This window comes from Heptranchias perlo, chromosome 5 (assembly GCF_035084215.1).
Source record: "Heptranchias perlo isolate sHepPer1 chromosome 5, sHepPer1.hap1, whole genome shotgun sequence".
NCBI lineage: Eukaryota > Metazoa > Chordata > Chondrichthyes > Hexanchiformes > Hexanchidae > Heptranchias > Heptranchias perlo.
This window is the reverse complement of record NC_090329.1, coordinates 57775154-57795434: the sequence shown is the minus strand read 5'-3', so window position 1 is coordinate 57795434 and position 20281 is coordinate 57775154. Positions and strand designations below refer to the sequence as shown.

The 20281-nt window shown below is 39.5% G+C and overlaps 1 protein-coding gene across 1 annotated transcript in view; it reads right to left on the bottom strand.

Moving 5' to 3' along the window:
• The window catches only part of LOC137321776 (exostosin-1-like), a 560359-nt gene that overhangs the window by 62872 nt on the left and 477206 nt on the right, over positions 1–20281 (bottom strand). The window contains exons 7-8 of the mRNA XM_067984436.1: positions 16394–16512; positions 7845–7940 (exon numbers count right to left, since the gene is read on the bottom strand). Of these exons, the coding sequence (XP_067840537.1) occupies positions 7845–7940; positions 16394–16512 (215 nt within the window). The remainder of the gene's footprint in view (positions 1–7844; positions 7941–16393; positions 16513–20281) is intronic.

The window sequence follows — 20281 nt, the reverse complement described above, 5'->3', positions numbered from 1 at the left end:
TGCTACAGTGCCAAATTCCAACCCATATCAGCACCACTTTACATTTTTCTTCCTAATCTGCTGCAAGGAAGTTCATCTGCTGCCCCTTGACCGCTTTGCCACATGTAAATGACAGTGTGGAGGCAAAGCCAGGGTACCCGTCTGATTTCCCAACCCCCAATACCAGGGACTGTCAAGAAAGGAGTGGAGATAGGCCCTCAGGCAGTGGCAGAACGCCCAACGATTAACGGTCCTCACTTAATCTTTTTACTCTAATGCATTAAGACCCCATTATTGAATAGTTGCATGGGGAATACAATTCTTTATTGTAATTTATTAGGAATTCAGGACAGAGGTTGAGGTTAAAAGTGACAATTATGCTGCCATGAGTTCATATAAGCTAGCACTGTTTGCAAGTTTAGCTCAAAAGCACAAAAAACAATTCGATATTGAAAACAAAACTCTTGTTTGAGTAGGATTGTTGCTAAATTAAGATGGCTGCATATAATGACACCACTATTCCCAGCCAGAAAGATGATGATAGGATAATTCTCCCATCAACCACGCCTGTGACAGCACTGCTGTAAGTGACTGGGACTGACTTTCAACACATAATTTATACGTGACTATCCTCCATTCACTGCAATTTGCTGGTGAAATAATCAATTTGTATTATGTAATTATCCTCCACTCACTGCAATTTGCTGGTGAAATCACCCTGCTTTTATGGAGATACATTGCTGTAGTTTTGGTCATGAGTTGTGTTTGCTGTAATGCGCTGTTTAAATAGACTCTGCTGAGTAAATAGACTTTGCTGTAAAAAAAGACTGTTTGCTGTGAGTTCTGCCTTAAGTCCCACCCCACCTCCAACTCATTCGCTGACACAGTGGTGTCAACAGACACTCTGAATTAAAGATTGGTTTCTTGTGCATAGCCTATTCTCTGATTATGTTATTTTTACTTTCATTTCATGCCTCTCATCTCTCATTGATAAAGCTATTCAAAAATTTGGATTATACGTTTATTAGATGAACTCAAATGAACAGAAATGTGTTTGTAAAATCTCAGTATTTAACGTATATTTACCAGCCTGGAAGATTCTTGTAATGTGTTATGCTTTTAGTGAAATGGAATTGGCAAACAATGTTTGGGCTTTCTTCAATTCCCACTGGTGCTTTTCTTTTCATCACTGTCTGTTGCCAAGCCAGCTTTTGCCTGTGGGACATGTACACTTCAGCTCTTCTTCTCCAATATAAATAATTCATCATGGAGGTACATGGGGTCAGTAAGAATGAAGCAGCTAGGGATTGTAAACAGTCTTAAATACAGACTTTTGTTAATTTTGCCTGTCTGCAGAGTTCACATAAAGTTTTACTGTCTTGTTGAGCTGAAACATTTTGCAGCACTGTCCCTAATACAATTACTCTGTATTATGAAACGTTAACTAAATTTACTGAAACAGTTGTATCTTTGTACAGTCATTTGGATTTCTGCAGAACTAATGTAAGAAACGGAGCAGACTGGAGGTGTAGTAAATAAACAGTCACATGTCTGAACCCTGGAAGCTCCAACCTGCTTACCAGAGAGGCTATTCACCCCATCAAACACATTTCATCTAGTGGATGGGTCCTGTAGTGAACCTGGTTTCATTATTATCCTCTGATTCTCTCAAATCCCAAATCATAGCCACTTTCTATCAGCATGTTGTCCTAAATTCATTCTGAGACCACTGGAAGGTGAAGGGAGATCTCTGTCTCCCTTGATTAGCCAGTTTAGTAAGTTTTCCCATGATATCTTGCAATATTGAAACAAACGCTAATATCACAGCAATGAATCTACTCAGATGTTAAAGTTGCTTTCTTCTTGGAATATTAACTCTGAATTACAGAGATAAAGACTTAGGGGCCAAAAAACTCGCAGTCTTTCTGATGTACTCCTGCTATAACTCCGGCAGGAATGAGGAGGAAGTGCCAGAAAATAAGCTGGGCCCTGGATACGCCAGGGCTCGGCCTGTGTTGGGAGTTCCCACTGAACCTTGTTTAATGGCAACGCTGGTGGTGGGGGAGGAACTCCCTACCTTAGTAGTCCCGTGTCTGTGGCCTTGCAGAAGGTTGAGGCGTCTTCTGAGGCCAGTATGCCCAGTGAGAAGAAACATACATGCCTCTTTCCTGGAAGAAGCAAGGCCCACCTGGACCGTGGCCTGGCAAAAGCGTAACTTATTTTGGTGGCCTGACAAAGAGTTATGTATTCTTTCTGACAGAGGTGGGTGGGCAGCTCGAGGACATCGCAAACTTCCATGAATTTTCTAGCCCAAGACAAAAGGCGGATACTCGAGATGCTCCCCTATGGTGCCGGCACCCATCATGGGCATTCAAACGAGGTCCATCTGGCCCTGCAAATTCTGGCAGGTTCAGCATAGGAGGTCATTAGCGGTTACAATCCCAACGTAATTCCCGAGATCGTGGCCCATGAATTTCCATGGCCTTAGTAAGAAATTTTAATTAAAAATTTAAAAAAAGTAAAAGGAAAACTTCCACTTACATAGTGCCTTATTACATCTCTCAGAAACATCAAAGTACTTCATTCACAATAAAATACTTTGAAGTCCAATGACTGCTGTTATGCAGGAAGACACCACTTTGTACACTTCAAGATCCCATAAACATTAATTAGATGAATGGCTAGTAAATCTGTTTTTGATGGTGTTGACTAGGAGAAGAATGTTGACTTGGGCACCAAGAGAACTTCCTACTATTCTTCCGACAATGCCATGGGTTCTTTAATATTCAGTTGAATCACTGGAATATGGCCTTGGTAATTTATCTCATCTAAAGGGGGCACCTGCTCAGTACTGCACTGGAATATGTGTTGGAATCCTGGAATAGATGTTGCACCCATAACCTTCTGGTTCAGAGGCAAGAGTGCTATCAACTGAGCCAAGGTGACAAATTTTAAACAGTTTAATCCTGCTCTCGCTTTCCCCATTCTCTTTTCCATTCATTCTCTCATAGTTTGATTTTTTTAAACTTCAATTTTACTTTTTTTCTACCTAATCTAACCAAATTGTTTGTATTCTTTATTTCTCTAAAAACTAGCTTTAAAACCCTTTGCTTACCTTCTCAATTTTTAACGTGGTAGCAACCAGAGCTAAAAAGGTTAAATTATGAGGACATGTCGCACAGACTAGGCTTGTATTCCCTTGAAAATAGAAGATTAAGGGGTGATCTAATTGAGATATTTAAGATGGTCAAAGGAGTTGACAGAATAGATAGAGAGAAACTATTTCCTCTGGTGGGGGAATCCAGAACAAGGGGGCATAACCTTAAAATTAGAGCTAGGCTGTTCAGGGGTGATGTCAGAAAGCATTTCTTCACATGGAAATCTGGAAAACTCTTCCCCAAAAAGCTATTGCGGCTAGGTCAATTGAAAATTTCAAAACTGAGATTGATAGGTTTTTGTTAGGCAAGTATATTAAGGGATACAGACCAGAAGGGTAAATGAAGTTAAGATACAGATCAGCGATGATCTAATTGAATAGCGGAACATGCTCGAGGGGCTGAATGGCCTACTCCTGTTCCTATGTTCCTAAAAATTGGGTTTTGATTGGTTAAAGTGTTCGCTGTGGTCTCTTTTTTAGCCAATCAAAAGACAGGAGAATGAAGACTGACATGGCCATAGCACAGGCATAACGAATCGATCTCTGATGTGATTTTTACATGTATAGATGACAAGTAAACCCGTCAGCAGCCTATAAAGGAAGAGTATGCCTGGACAAAAATGCCCATCTGAGATGCACTATGCATTAAACTTTGATTCTGGAACTGAAATTCTTTTAAGTGCTCCTCTTGCAAGAATCTACAAACCCATCTTGGACTATACATAGTGCAGTACCTTCCATTTTAGTTTTCATTTGTGAGAAGCTCCTTCTAAATGTTCATTTAGCAAGGAGCTGCTTAATTTTGAAAGCATGTCTTATTGTCCTATGTTCCTGAATCATTTCAAAATAGTTGCTAGAATCTAACTTTACCATTTCCTTCATCATTTAAAAAAAATGAAAGTCATACTTTCTCTCATCCTTCCCTAAAGAAAACAATCTTGGTTCTCTTACTTTAGTGAAACTAAATGCAAAAATCATCTCAATTGTTCTTCTCTGAAACCTTTCTCTATGATTGTTACTTTAGAGACTGGATGACCAAAATTAAATGCAATATTCTAGCATGGTCACGCTAATGTATTAATGCAAAGTTAGTATTACATACTTGGATGTATAGTCTGTGCTTCTGGCAATGCCAACTGATATTGCATTTGTATTAAATTAAATGCCATTTTCAGTCATTAGCTTGACTACTCAGCCTCTCTGGTAATCCCTTCCAGGACATGGGGGGGGAATTAAAAATGTACTCTTATTCCCTTTAATGTCCAAAGACAATTTAACTTTAATTTCCTAATCTCTCCTAAGAATTTCCCTTTCTCTCCTAATTTGCATGTTAGTAATCCCCATCTGTGTTTAATATTCAACTTTACCTTTTACAGGCTGCTCATATTGTTTAAAACTCTCCCAATTACTGGAATTACATTGAGATACAACCATAGCGGATGATCACCAATTACCACATTTTTGCTGGGAATCATTTTATAAAATTAGGTCTCCACTGGTGTTGTTTTAATCCGAGAAATAGTGTTAGTATTAGTTTGAAAAGTGGCTTTTTTTTACTTCAAATGCTGGCCTTAATTTACTTATAGTCTTCAAAGCAATTTAGCCCTATTTTTGGTCTAGTCTTTTCTTCCAAATTTTAGCCACATTTTACTTTTAGCCTTGGAAAAAAAATTTAGTCTTAGTTTTCCATATTTTTGTTCTACTCTTTTCAAGATTTCTTCCCAAAATTTATGTTTAGGGCTCTAGGGCGGATCTGGACTGGGGCAGAACTTCTGCCTGCTCTATAGATGCACCCCTGACCCTAGCTCACTATCTGGCATAGAAACATAGAAAATAGGAGGAGTAGGCCATTCGGCCCTTCGAGCTTGCTCTGCTATTCAATATGATCATGGCTGATTCTCTAACTCAATATCATATTCCTGCTCTCTCCCCATACCTCTTGATGCGTTCTGTGGCTAGAAATCTATCTATCTCCTTCTTAAATATATTCAGTGACTTGGCCTCCACAGCCTTCTGTGGTAGAGAATTCCACAGGTTCACCACCCTCTGAGTGAAGAAATGTCTCCTCATCTCAGTCCTAAATGGCTTACCCCGTATCCTGAGTCTGTGACCCCTCATTCTGGACCCCCCAGCCAGGGGAAACATCCTCCCTGCATCCAGTCTGTCTAACCCTGTCAGAATTTTATACGTTTCAATGAGATCCCCTCTCATTCTTCTAAACTTGAGTGAATACAGGCCGAGTCAACCCAATCTCTCCTCATACAACAGTCCTGCCATCCCAGGAATCAGTTTGGTAAGGTAAGGAGACAAAAACTGCACACAATACTCCAGGTGTGGTCTCACCAAGACCCTGTATAACTGCAGTAAGACATCCCTGCTCCTGTACTCAAATCATCTTGCAATGAAGGCCAACATACCATTTGCCTTCCTAACTGCATGCTGCATGCCTGCATGTTTGCTTTCAGTGACTGGTGTACAAGGACACCCAAGTCCCTTTGTACATCAACATTTCCCAATGTATCACCATTTAAATAATACTCTGCCTTTCTGTTTTTCCTTCCAAAGTGGATAACTTCACATTTATCCACATTATACTGCATTTGCCATGTATATGCCCACTCACTCAACTTGTCTAAATTGCCTTGAAGCCTCTTTGCATCCTCCTCACAACTCACAATCCCACCTAGCTTTGTGTCGTCAGCAAACTTGTAAATATTACATTTGGTTCCCTCATCCAAATCATTGATATATATTGTGAATAGTTGGGCCCAAGCACTGATCCCTGTGATACTCTACTAGTCACCGCCTGCCACCCCGAAAAAGACCCATTTATTCCTACTCTCTGATTCCTGTCTGTTAATCAATTTTCAATCCATGCCAGTATATTACCTTCAATCCCATGTGCTTTAATTTTGCACACCAACCTCTTACGTGGGATTTTATCAAAGACCTTCTGAAAATCCAAATCAGCCACATCCACTGGTTCTCCCTTATCTATTCTATCAGTTACAGCCTCAAAAAACACCAGTGGGTTTGTCAAACACAATTTCCCTTTCATAAATCCATGTTGACTTTGTCTAATCCCATTGATATTTTCTAAGTGTCCTGTTATCACATCCTTTATAATAGACACTAGCATTTTCCCTGCTACTGATGTTAGGCTAACCAGTCTGTAGTTCCCTGTTTTCTCTCTCCCTCCTTTTTTAATTAGTGGGGTTACATTTGCCACCCTCCAATCTGATCCTCCAGCCCGCTCATCAGATACATTTACATATTTCATGTGGACACCTACACCATTCATGGCACAACTTGGGCACCCGCCTCAGGTGGGGGGTGGGGACGAGGTGGGGGGATTGCTGCAGAGTAAATGTCCCGCCTCCAATATTTAAAAAGATTTTTAAGAATCCCCTCTTTTTTAATAGGCTGGCTGCTATATTTAGCGAGTTTTTAATTTAAATTCCCTTGAGGCCTTTAGCAGTGTTGTATGCTAAAGATGTACAAACATTCCATGTGTCCAGCATTGCTTGGGCGTAAATGGAGAAACAGATGCTGTATGACGTATTTCCCTGATTTGCATGGCATCAAAATACACCTCTCCCCACCTCTGGCATGTATTATGACACAGTAAAGGGGGTGGGGGCTTGCCGTTAATGGGCCCCACCATAAATTGCACCCCCGCCTGGCCAGGAAGTGCTCCATTTCCGAGGAAGGTTGCGCTCGTAGCTTCACTTCTCACACAAATCACAAGAAATGCTGAGAAATAATAAAATGACATTTGACTGACAGTAAGATTTTACTGGGATTTTCCGATAGTTCTTTATTCGGGTGCAGTCTTGACAGGGTGGGACTTCTGCCTGTCATGTAGATGCACCCTTGATTCTGGCAGAATTTCTGGCCCCAGGCCCATTTACATGTAAAATGGACAGAAAGTCTTGTGGGCTCCCTTATTTCTGGTATGCACTCCACCCAGCTGATTATTTACACCCAAGCACAAAAGAGGAAAGTCTGCTTCCAAAGGTCAGAGATGAAAGGATACTATTCTAGTCCACAACACCACTACCCATAACAATGTGTTCAATTGTAATATCATAATCACTGTGTCTTAATGTTCTGCTACCACTATAATGTCCTTTTTCAGTTTTCTGCTAAATCTCATGTGGTGAATTGATTCAGATGCTATATTTAAAAGGAATCCTGTATTATCTGAATACATTTATTTCCTTAAGGGCTCCATCTATTCCCAAACAATTGGAACATATTCAGCACCTTCATTTATTTGTGCAAATAGCTCCGTGTCAGCCTGCACACATTTACCCCATTGTTGTTCAGTTACCAAAGAAGATCCCTCACCCTTGCTTACCATGAATTCTACCGAAATTGATTCTGACAGTTTACTATTAAGATTCAGCTCTTCTTTCTTGTACACTGTCAATTCTTCCACAACAGGTCCATTAACTTAAAGCTGATCTGTGCTAGAAGAAATCACATTTACCTCAAAATCTATTTCAGTTATTAGCATAGCTGCTAGGAGACATTGCCTACCTTGTCCGGAAACAGTCCTAAAATAATAAATATTTACTACTAGCTTTCTGTGGGTATAACAGTGACATTACATTGCTCAGTCATTTAAGAAGAGCGACCAAGATGTGTTTTTTTCAATTGAAAATATTCTTACTAAACACTGTGAGGATGTTATATACAGACCCACCTTACTTTCTCCTTCAATTACAGTTATAGGCACTGAGGTGGAGGGCCACTTGCTCTTGGGAGGGAAAGGCCTATCACAGTTCCATAACACTATAATCTTAAAAAAAAACAGTATATACATTAATATTCTTTTCAAATTAAAAACATATTTATTTTGTAGGTGCACGACCTGAAGATACCAGAGAGAAACATAGGGAATTTTTCATTAAAAAACATTTTTTTCAAATATTAGTTCTTTTAATGTTTTCTTCCAAAAACATATAGACAGCTTAATTCATCTTACATGCTAATATAAACAGTGCTTTTCAAAATTAGAACTGGTATGTTATTCTAAATGCCATAATAGATTAAAGAAAATTTATTAAAAGATTAATATCACTTCCTTAAAAATGAAGTTTGAACATTGGAGTTAATTTTAAAATTCAGCAAATAGCAAGAATTACAATCAGCCTTTATTTATTTTTTTATTTGTCCATTTAATTAACTGATTTTTTTTAAACCATGAGTACTGATTAATCATTGGGAGAACTGTTCCTGAGCTCAGTAGTGAGAAGGAGTCTTTGAAATGATGATATCACTGAACCACCATGGTTAAAGTAGTGGATCTCGTCCTTTCAGGCTCCCAGCCAGTTCATAATGTTATTAGTACTCATTTTCATTTAAAAATATATATTTTTCTTAGACTTAGAACTAAATAAACAATGTTAAATTACTAAAATTTTTCAGCTCCCCATTGGTTCAGTTGCTAAATTAACTGGGACTGAACCACACAGACCAGAACGGTTCCAGTTCATCTCCATCTGTATTAAGCTAGTTGATCTCAGCCATGATTGCAGTTAGGGTGTTACAACTGTCCTCACTGACCCTGGGCTAGGGAGGTTAAAAAAAACAATCAGCCAGGCTTCCCATTTCTGACTGCAACCCAGTAACTCCCACTGGAAAGCACATTTGTGGGTCAGGCTGAAATGCCCCCCATAGCTGATACCCTGCCAACATTCATTGCCTAGTTTAAGCTCACACATGAAGTATGTCCACTTGAGTGAGGTAATGGAAGCCAAACAGCCTTCCTGAACTTTACCTCAGCATGAATCAGCATCATACATGCCAACCTAGAAAACTAGCAAAGGCTGACTAACAGCTTCAAAAAAGGAGGCACCTCAAAACAACCCTGAATGTAAGGCTATGACAAGTGAAAAGAAGTAATTGCACTGAAAGTGCAGTAGGACGCAGGCATGTAACTTCATCTGTAGCATTCCTTCATCTATGTTGTAGAAAAAACATGAGTAAATGAAAGCCTGAAAAGGGATAGAAACGTCGATGACATGAGTGCCGGGAATTTCCTCGGGCTTCTACCGATTGGTTGCCATAACTTCGGCAGAGGATTGGTGGAAACCTTGGATACACCATAGGAACATGAGTAGGCCATTCAGCCCCTCGAGCCTGTTCCGCATTCAATAAGATCATGGCTGACCTGTGACCTAACTCCATATACCCACCGTAGCACCATATCCCTTCATACCTTTGGTTAACAAAAATCTATCAATTTCAGATTTAAAATTAACAACTGAGCTAGCATCAACTGCCGTTTGTGGAACAGAGTTCCAAACTTCTATCACTCTTCGTGTGTAGAAGTGTTTCCTAGCTTCACTCCTGAAAGTCCTCTTAATATCTTGAAAACTTTGATCAAATCACCCCTTAATCTTGTAAATTCTAGGGAATACAACCCTAGTTTGTGTAATCTCTCCTCGTAATTTAACCCTTGAAGTCCAGGTATCATTCAAGTAAATCTACGCTGCACTCCCTCCAAGGCCAATATATCCTTCCGAAGTGCGGTGCCCAGAACTGAACACAGTACTCCAGGTGTGGTCGAACCAGGGTTTTGTATAGTTGTAGCATAACTTCTACTCTCTTCTATTCTGTCCTCTGGATATAAAGGCCAGCATTCCATTAGCCCTTTTGATTATTTTCTGTACCTGTCCATGACATTTTAACGATCTATGTTCATGGACCCCTAAGTCTCTTTACAGCAGCCCATCGAGAGAACTGTGAGGAAATTCCAAGTGATGATTTATATTCTGGGGTGTCTGGGTGGATGCCACCCCTGCTGGAAATTTTCATTCTTGACGCATCATTTGGTGCATTTTCCAGCATTTTGAATTCTGCGGTGAACACAGACATTACAATATTTAAAAAATCTATAAGGCAAAAAGCATATGCTCAATTTTATTGATAAGTTCTCTCTGCAATTTAGGAATCCATTATTTTTCATTTTTGAGAAAAAATGTGATATTGGCACTTCTGATAAAGAAATCTTCAATCAAAAGATGTACATGTGCAGATATGTCACAAGGTACAACAGTCTGTGCCTGCAGAATTCTTCCTCAAATTATATAGTGCTCTGTGCTAGATTGCTTTCCCTAAAAAAGGCAGCATCACTTTCCATTTTGTTAACTGGCACATAATATCGGTATAAATCAGCCATAAATTGTTAATTTATCCTGCTTATTAATATTTAAAAGCTTAATACATTAGGGGTATTAAAATAAGTCAACCCATATATAACTGAACCCTTTCTCGCTTGTGATTCAAGCTAGCATTTCTTAATCCCAATAAATCATTACATAAGGTATATGATTTGCAACACCATAACTAACCATTCGTTGCATACAAAAAAATCTATTTCTAAAAATACATGGTGCTTATATCACCATTTCCCTTCCTATAATCTGTTAGAGTCAGTTAAATTGAATTGATTAATCCTGTTCTGCAAGAAGGCTATCCAGTAACCAGCTATTTCTAGGAATGGGCGAGTGTGAGGGCTGGTGCTTTGGAACTGTGAGGTGGATTTGTTTTTAGAAATGCTAAGTTACGGAGTCTGCCCTAGAAATACAGAATCTGACCGGAGTTCATTTGTTTTTTTTATTTGTTCATGGGATGTGGGCATCGCTGGCAGGGCCAGCATTTATTGCCCATCCCTAATTGCCCTTGAGAAGGTGGTGGTGAGCCACCTTCTTGAACATCTGAGTGGCTTGCCAGGCCATTTAAGGCAGACTTGGAAGTAAAGGAGCAGCAAGAAGTGAGAATGTATGTAAGGATGACTCCAAGATGACTGAGTGCTTTATGTAAGCTCTGAAACACTACTGTAGCAGTGATTGTTTTTAAATTACAGCTGTTACACATTAAACAACACCGTTCTAAGAAAATAGCTCTCAATGCATCATTTGTGATATTCAGAAAGGTAGGTGGTGAAAAATAGGCCACACACGTACTTTATGAATGGTCCAAAGGATGATGTTGAAAGAAATTTAGGAGTTTGAGCAGACTCAACCAAATGTCCAATCAATGCAGAGCAGCAATCAGTAAAACCAACAGAATGGTGAACTATATTGCCAAAGCAGTGGAATATAATCCAGAGGAAGTTGTGATCAAACTTTACAGTGCTCTGGTTGGACCACACCTTGCACACTGTGTCCACTTCTGGTTGCAGAGACACAAGGGAGACATTCAAGCACTGGAAGCAGTGCAGAAAAGTGCCACAAGTCTGATCCTTAGCATCAGGTATCTGAGTTATAAGGAAAGACTGGAGAGACTTGGGCTTTTCAACCTAGAAAGGACACGTCTGAGGGGTGATCTTACAGTGGGATATAAGATAGTAAATAGTACGGAAAAGGTCAATCCGAAATACTTCTTTCAAATAAACAGTGGGAGTAGGACAAGGGGGGCACAGGTTCAAACTAGTTAAAGGTAACTTTATCAAGAGGTTCTTCTTCACGCAGAGAGTGATCAACACTTGGAATGGACATTCAGTGGAGGTGAAAACCCTGGAATCATTTCAGAAACAACTAGATGCTGAAAAGGGTTGTTTTGGATGAATGAATTAAGATGGGTCGAATGGCCTTCTCCATCCTAAGTATCTTGTGAACTGAAGGAATTTTAAACCGAAAGATTTTTTTCTCTCACTGTTGAGAGTCGGGAGCAAGGATATATGTGAGGTTATATGTTAAAGATCAATCCACATAATTAACCAATTCTGAACAAAGCAGGAAGTGTATCTCTAAAGTATGACATATTGTGATATATAAGTTAAATAGATAGTGACTGATGATTAAAAATATCCTGGTGGTAACAGTCAGTGGGACATGTTTTATAAACCACTAATACTAAACTTGTATCTGCTCTATGAACCTAGTCATTTTTAAACCATGCTTTATATTGAAAACATATTGCTGTACATGTTGAAAGTGCTTTTGATAGCTGCTGCATATTTCCATCTTCGTAAAATAGATTGAAATCTGTCATTAACGAGAATGAATTTACACAGCTAGTCAATCGAGGTGGCTGCATAATGTATGTTCACTTAGAGTAACGACAGCCACAGACTCATCTAGGAGCCACAGTGAATATTTATTGAATTTTATAATGTATTTGGTTTCTCATCAGTTATTTCAACCAATGATTATGTTGTTGGGAATATCAAAACTCTCTTATTCTAGCAATACCAGAGTTCGTCATTTAACTTAATTTTAACTTCAGAAAAAGGACTATTGTGACTATTCATTGTGCCGAAATGTATATATCAAAATCGAGTTACCATCACATGGCAAATCTGGCCTCTCACTTTACAACCCTCTAATGGCAGTAACAGTGAAACTGGTTTGCTGCCTGTGTTATTGTCGGCCGTTTAAAAGTACGCCGTCACTTATTAGCAGCATTTTTCTTTTCATTACTCATGGCACAAACAAGCATAACTTTCCTCCTCATTGGATTGAACCTCCTTTGTTGATTGGATTCTCTACATTATGCAGTTATGTGTTCATAGAATCATAGAATCTTACAGCACAGAAGGAGGTCATTCGGCCCGCCGTGTCTGTGCTGGCTCTTCGAAAGAGCTATGCAATTAATCCTACTCTCCTGCTCTTTCCCCAAAGCCCTGTAGATTTCTCCTTTTTCTGTGTTCTGTGCTTTATTGAGGTGAAGTTACTTGTCAAGCACCATATCCCATCCAAATATTTTGAACATTTTTCCCCTCTGAAAATATATCCAGTATTTGGAGGGAAAAAAAGCTGTTAAAGGAGGAGGAAACTGTGGGGCTAATTTTAACCTAACCCGTCTGCTGGGAAACTGACAGGATCAGATCGGCCACCCATTTGACATCCTGTCCCGATTTTACTTTCTCTTGACTTTAATGTAAAACAGGCAGCTGATCCTGTTTTAACAATGGAAACATAATTAAACAAGTCTGAGGTAAGAATTATCCCTATTTTTACTATTCCTTTTCAACCCCATGGAGACTTCTATTTGGGTCTTCTCTTGCACTAGAGCACACTGTTAAGATAACCTTGATGTTAAGAGACATAAGGGAGTAGCTGCATAGGGATTCCTGTAAATCAGCATGCAAGCTGGTCCTTGATTCTGATGTACAGGATTCCATACTCCCTGACACAGCCATAAATGATATAAGCTGAGCAGCTTCCCTGGTGCAAAGAAATAATTTGAAATGATGTGCTGCCATGGAGTTAAGAATCAATGGTAAAATTTAGGATACCACTCCTCGGTAAAAAAAAATCACTGTTTTATTATCATTTAGATGGAGGGATCTTTATATTAGGAGTACTGTAATTTCCCCTCCCTTACTATGCATACGTATGCATGCACTATCCTTCTCCTTTAAATCCTTGAACCACTGAAAAATATCAATAAATCTTGAAGGACAGGGCAGGTAGTTCTTTTGGTTCTTGTTTCCAGTTAACCATATATTTATAATTCATGAAATTCAAGAGTCACTGGTACTATAATTTCTGTAATCCTGAATGTATGGTCTTCTTACCACTTTCCTTGGCTGCAATACACCCATTCATATCATTTATAAAGATAAAACATGTACAGACTCACATTTACATATATTAATTTATCTTCATATAGACTTTCACCCATCTCCATTCTTCAAAGCACTGTCTGGTTACTCTAGAGATACTGGAGCCAAATGATACTTCCCAAAATCTACAATATTTCTTTCCTGATATTCTGCTTTGATGGTCCTTTCAGGCAGCTCATTGATGTACGAATGTGCTTTACCACAGAATAATACAATGTAAATTCTTCATACCATTGGAAATGGAGGAGAAGGGCCTAGCTGGAAGCCAGATTCTTACTCAGAAGGGGGGAATGAGAATAAAAAGCATCACTTAAAGGTGCTTTTAGACACCTCCTCGTGAGAAGTGCAGAGGGGTACTAGCCAAATCCTTTGAGCAGGTCACTTGCTTGCATCCTTGATCAGGGAATGGCGTAGCATAACTTACAAGAGTGGAGAACATAATTTAAAAATGTGGCACAAAAAATGCATACCATTATTTTTTTAAAAGACAGTATGGGTGGTCAGTCCCTCACATGGTATCATATTGGGCCATTTGGACCAGAGAAGTCATAAGTTTGATTTTTAGTTTACGTTGAGTTCGCTGATTGCAGCTAAGGGGCTGATGGGGATGCTGTTATTGGGTGTGTTTCTCGGCTAGGAAGGAAAAAAAAGACACTGTCCAGGGTTCCTGCCCGTAATCGCTATCCAATGGTCATCTTTTGGAATGTGCACATAAGGATAACCTTTGAGGTCAAGATCAGGCTTGGCCATGACGCCTTTCCCTTCTCTCCCTTTGTTAAACAACCTAACAATGTCCACTCTCCCCACTCAAACATCATGACTGCTGGGACAAGATTTGGAAGGACAGCAGCCCTCATAAAATCATAACCCAACAGAGTTATCAAAACCTGTGGAATCTACTCTGATAAGAGACACCATCTTTAAGAGAGGAGAGCTAAGGGAGGAAACTGGAAAAGAATATATAACCTGTGGTTGTACTATGGCACATGCTCACTAAAATTTAACAAATTACATATTCCTGGGTATCCTGAAATCTAGAAATTGATTTTCTCTTTCATGTGAATTTAAAGTTGCTCATATTTGTAATGGCATTGCACTGTTATTTGGAATAGTTGGAAATAGTTAGACGATCTCCGATCGAAGACGGTTATTTGATGCTTTGAGGAAAATCTGATGCCAGATCGATATTCAGTTGCTCTATGTCAAATGAGCTCTTTTCCAGCATGTAAACCAAAAACTCGACTGAAGAAAGGATGTGTATTTACATAGACCTTTTATATCCTCGGGATGTCCCAAAGCCAATGAATTACTTTTTGAAGTTCAGTCACTATGGCAGTCAATTTGCACATCGCAATATCCCACAAACAGCAAATGAGATAAAAGATCAGTTGATCTGTTTTGGTGATACTAAGCGATAAATGCTGGCCAGGATATCTCCTCTACTCTTCTTCAAATAGTCCCATTGGATTTTTTACATTCACCTTAACAGGTAGATAGGGCTTCAGTTTAATATCTCATCTGAAAGACAGCACCCCCCAACACTCCTTCACTACTGCACTAAAGGGTCAGTCTACAGTATGTGCTCAATTACTAGAGTGGGGCTTGAACCCACAACTGCTAACTCAAAGACAAAAGTATTACCACTGAGCAGAAGTGACACTTCAGTCAGATGTCTCTCCATGTCTGCTTTGTTGAGCAGTATAATACCAATACAGGAATAGTGAACTTTAGAGGTGCTCAAAGTATGCTATTCATGCAGCCACTGAGCTACAAAAGGACAATTCGATGAGGAAATTAAGCTGTGCTGCATTCACGAGACATTCTAAATTAAAACCGAAATATATATATTGCGTACTGAAAGGCTCCAAATTTATTTTTAAAAATATATTTCTCGTTCTCCCTAAACCTCTCCACCTCTCTCTCCTCCTTCAAAACCCTCCTTAAAAGCTATGTCTTTGAGGAAGCTTTAAGTTACCCCTCCTAATATCTCCTTCTTTGGCTCAGTGTCAATTTTTGTCTGACTATGCTTTTGTGAAGTGCCTTGGGACATTTTTCAACGTTAAAGGTGCTGTATAAATGCAAGTTGTTGTTGTATTTTCTCCCAACTTCTCCTGAATGCGTTCATTTATGCTGGGATATGATTCCATGTCACCAGCTTTGATCCAATACCTGGCCTTTGAAATGTGACTTTTGAGAATGTTCTTTTGTTTGTGGTTGTGAATTATGGAGAATAATAGACATTACCCATTTTTCATTAAATGAGGAACTGTTTATCCAATGATGTTCAACACATGCGCTTTCCAGCAGGTGTCACCGGAGCAATCAGTAACAGGAACTCTGGTTAATTTTTCCTCTCCAGCCCTGGGCCTAGGTCCATTGTAGTGCTCCTAGTGCTGGCCCAGTTGAGATCTGTGAAGTTTGGATGGGGACCAGGAACCTGGGAACTTTCTGGTCTGGAGAAATCATATTTTTCAAGCATATATATTTCTATTCTAAAATGAGATTCTGAACAACAATGTTGAATATCAGAATACAACAAGGTTAAAATCTGGATCCATGGAAGATAACTCAACTGAAGATATCTGCTGAAGGAAATGAAAAAATTATAATCTTTGTTTCTGCAGCAGTGCCACCACAATCCTGTGAAGAGTTAATATTCTTGACTCATTACATACCTGCTTGCAGTATTTTGACCTTGAAACGGCTAATATCAATTTGACAATAGGTTGGGACTGCGACAGAAGAGGGGAAACTGCCTGAATGACTGCTGTGAACTCCTCTGTTGGGCTTATACCTGTTTAAAAAAAACAAGTCATATTGATCAGTACAGAACAACAATAATTGAAACAATTAGCAGCATTATAGTAAACTCATCAGATGACATATTAAAATAATTTGAACAGAATATGAAACACTCAAAAGCAGAATTCTTTGCTGATTTTGCAAATAAGTAACACAAACCAATTATTCTACTAAAGGATTAGCGATTACAATCACTTAACAACAAATAACTTGAGCTTCTTGCTGACTCAGTGGGTAAATGCACTGTTGGTTTGCTGTATGAGCAACATAAACCAGGAAGGTCACACATCCAATCCTGAATCAGCTGATTCTCACCTTGGGCAGTGGTGGGACACTACAAGTGTGCCTTGCTAGGGAGGGCAACAACAAAATCAGTCAGGTTCCCACCCCTAACCACTGTTCAATGAGTACCCTTTAAAGTGGACATTGGATGAGGACATGACCGGGCTCAGCTGTGCTGCTCCACACAGTTGAATAGCCTGCCAATATTCACTGTCTGCACCCATAATTACAGAATGACCACTTGGTCAAGGTATTGGGTGGGGGGTGCTGCATGTCACATCTTCAGGAAAGGAGAGAAGAAAATTGAAAACAAATCTTGCTAAAATCCTCCTGTGAAACATGTTAGTAAAAATACTGATAATCATTTATAAAGCAGTCAAAATGTCACAAGGAGGAAGCAGACAGACACATGTAAGAGGATTAAAATTAAAAAAGGCAATTTCACACTACAGTAGCTATTGTACCTATTCTTTTGTGTTTGGATCCTATTTTTACCGGCGTTTTGTACTTGTACTAAGGCTGCATTTAAACTGACATCTTTGCAGCCAAGTAAAGTGGTTTTGGTACACATCACTGTAAAAGTGGCAGCATAACTCAGAACACTACTAAGCACACTAAAGTCCTGAGGTGTAAAACCCTTTTTCAGGGGGGCTTTCTCACCCTGGTTTGAGCTCCCAAGGAGTGCAGTATAAACCCAGCCTCTGTGTTCAAAATGAAGGGACATATGACATAAAAAGTAAACAGAAAATGTTTATCAGCAATACATATAAAATTAAGCACGTGTTTATAAAATTTTACAGTTTTATATAGTTATGAGATTTCTAATGGCAGCTAGTGTTCAGGAAAGGAAAAGAAACTTGGGATTTGGCTAAAATCTGGGGTCGATTTTCTGATTTTGCATTTGATCAGGCTCTAGTTGAGCAGGATTTTATTGGTTCCCATCCAACCATTAGTGTGCTAATTCCATCTGAATGTGCAGAATTTGCTTCCTTTACACATTGTGGGTTAACACTCAGCCCATATTGGGTCTGGCGTTGGGAGCTTGGCAGAGAGGGGCAGAAATTGTGAGGCATTATGGATACAAATAAGTGACTGCATAAATGGTAGTAGCAATTACAATAGCAGGTAATAGTCATAATATATAATTAAGCAAATGATTTTGCAAAGGATGTTTGAATAACAAAAATGCCTGGCAAAACTCAGTGCTAGGCATAATAAATATGGAGGCAGGGAACTGAATCTGTTGCTAAGTGGTGCAACATTTCAACCATCAATTTGAGGTGGTGCACAAGAAGGCAATAACAAGAAGGGCAGCCTTGCTTTTCACTCCAGGACACCCTCCCCAAAGGACAACATTGCAGCATGCCTGGAAGGAGACAAGAAGAATGCACATTAGCTGAAGGTATCTTTGCAAGAGATGGCACACTTCTGCATCTGTCTACTGGCCCAGAGCCTGTGTATCGAGTTCTGAATGGCCACTGCCATTTATGCTTGCCTCTGCCTTTAAATGTGGGTGGGGGGGTGGGTACCAACAGGTGGATGTAGTCTTCCTCTGGTGCAGCCTGTCCTCCTTTAATTGCTCCTCCTTTTCTTCCATAAAAACATAGGAAAAGAGAGATTCCAATTGGGAAACCCATTGCCCCAATATCATGGACAGACCAACAAAATGGCAATGGCAAAACACTTAGCACAAAGGCTCCTGACCAACTGTGGAGACAGGAAATAAACAAAAAAAGGAAGTAAAAGGTTCAGAAATGGCTCAAAATGCAGCTACAAATCTCATCACAGGGATCTCCGAATGTAACCCCACTATTCAAGAAAGGAGGGAGAGAGAAAACAGGGAACTACAGGCCAGTTAGCCTGACAACAGTAGTCAGGAAAATGCAGGAATCCATTATTAAGGAAGTGGTAACAGGGCACTTAGAACATCATAATATGATTAGGCAGAGTCAACATGGTTTTATGAAAGGGAAATTGTGTTTGACAAATCTACTGGAGTTTTTTGAGGATGTAACTAGCAGGGTAGATAAAGGGGAACCAGTGGATGTAGTACATTTGGATTTTCAAAAGGCATTCGATAAGGTGCCACACGAAAGGTTGTTACACAAGATAAGGACTCATGGGGTTGGGAGTAATATATTAGCATGGATAGAGGATTGGTTAATGGACAGAAAACAGAGAATAGGAATAAACGGGTCATTTTCAGGTTGGCAGACTGTAACTAGTGGGGTGCCGCAAGGATCAGTGCTGGGGCCTCAGCTACTTACAATCTATATTAATGACTTAGATATATATTTCATTGAGGAAAAAAGGGTGTAAAAGAAATGACAGCCATCTGTGGCTAAGTAAAGAAATTAAGGATAGTATCCGACTAAAAACAAGGACATATATGGCAGCCAAACTTAGTGGGAGGATAGAAGATTGGGAAGTCTTCAAAAGACAGCAAAAAGTAACGAAAGGATTGATTAAGAAAGGGAAGATAGATTATGAAAATAAATTAGCAAAAAATATAAAAACAGATAGCAAGAGTTTCTATCGTTATATAAAAAGAAAAAGGGTGGCTAAGGCAAACGTAGGTCCCTTAGAGGATGAGACCGGGAAATTAATGGTGGGAGACATGGAGATGGCAAAAATGCTGAACAAATATTTTGTTTCAGTCTTTACGGTAGAGGACACTAAGAATTTCCCAACACTGGACAAACAGGGGGCTCTAGGGGAGGAAGAGCTAAATACGATTAAAATCACTAAGGAATTGGTACTCAGTAAAATAATGGGACTCAAGACGGATAAATCCCCTGGACCTGATGGCTTACATCCGAGGGTCTTGAGGGAAGTGGCAGTGGGGATTGTGGATGCTTTGGTAATAATTTTCCAAAATTCTCTGGACTCGGCAAAGGTCTCGGCAGATTGGAAAACTGCTAATGTAACACCCTTATTTAAAAGGGTTGTAGGCAGAAGGCTGGAAATTATAGACCAGTTAGCCTAACATCTGTGGTGGGTAAAATTTTGGAGTCTATTATTAAGGAGACAGTAGCAGAACATTTGGATAAACATAATTTAATAGGACAAAGTCAGCATGGCTTTACGAAGGGGAAGTCATGTCTGACAAATTTGCTTGAGTTCTTTGAGGACATAACATACAGGGTGGATAAAGGGGAACCAGTGGATGTAGTGTATTTAGACTTCCAGAAAGCATTTGACAAGGTGCCACATAAAAGATTATTGCTCAAGATAAGGAATCACGGGATTGGGGGTAATATTCTGGCATGGGTGGAGGATTGGTTAACTAACAGGAAGCAGAGAGTTGGGATAAATGGTTCATTCTCGGACTGGCAACCAGTCGCCAGTGGTGTTCCGCAGGGGTCGGTGCTGGGTCCCCAACTCTTTACAATCTATATTAACGATTTGGAGGAGGGGACCGAGTGTAACATATCAAAGTTTGCAGATGATACAAAGATGGGAGGGAAAGTAGAGAGTGA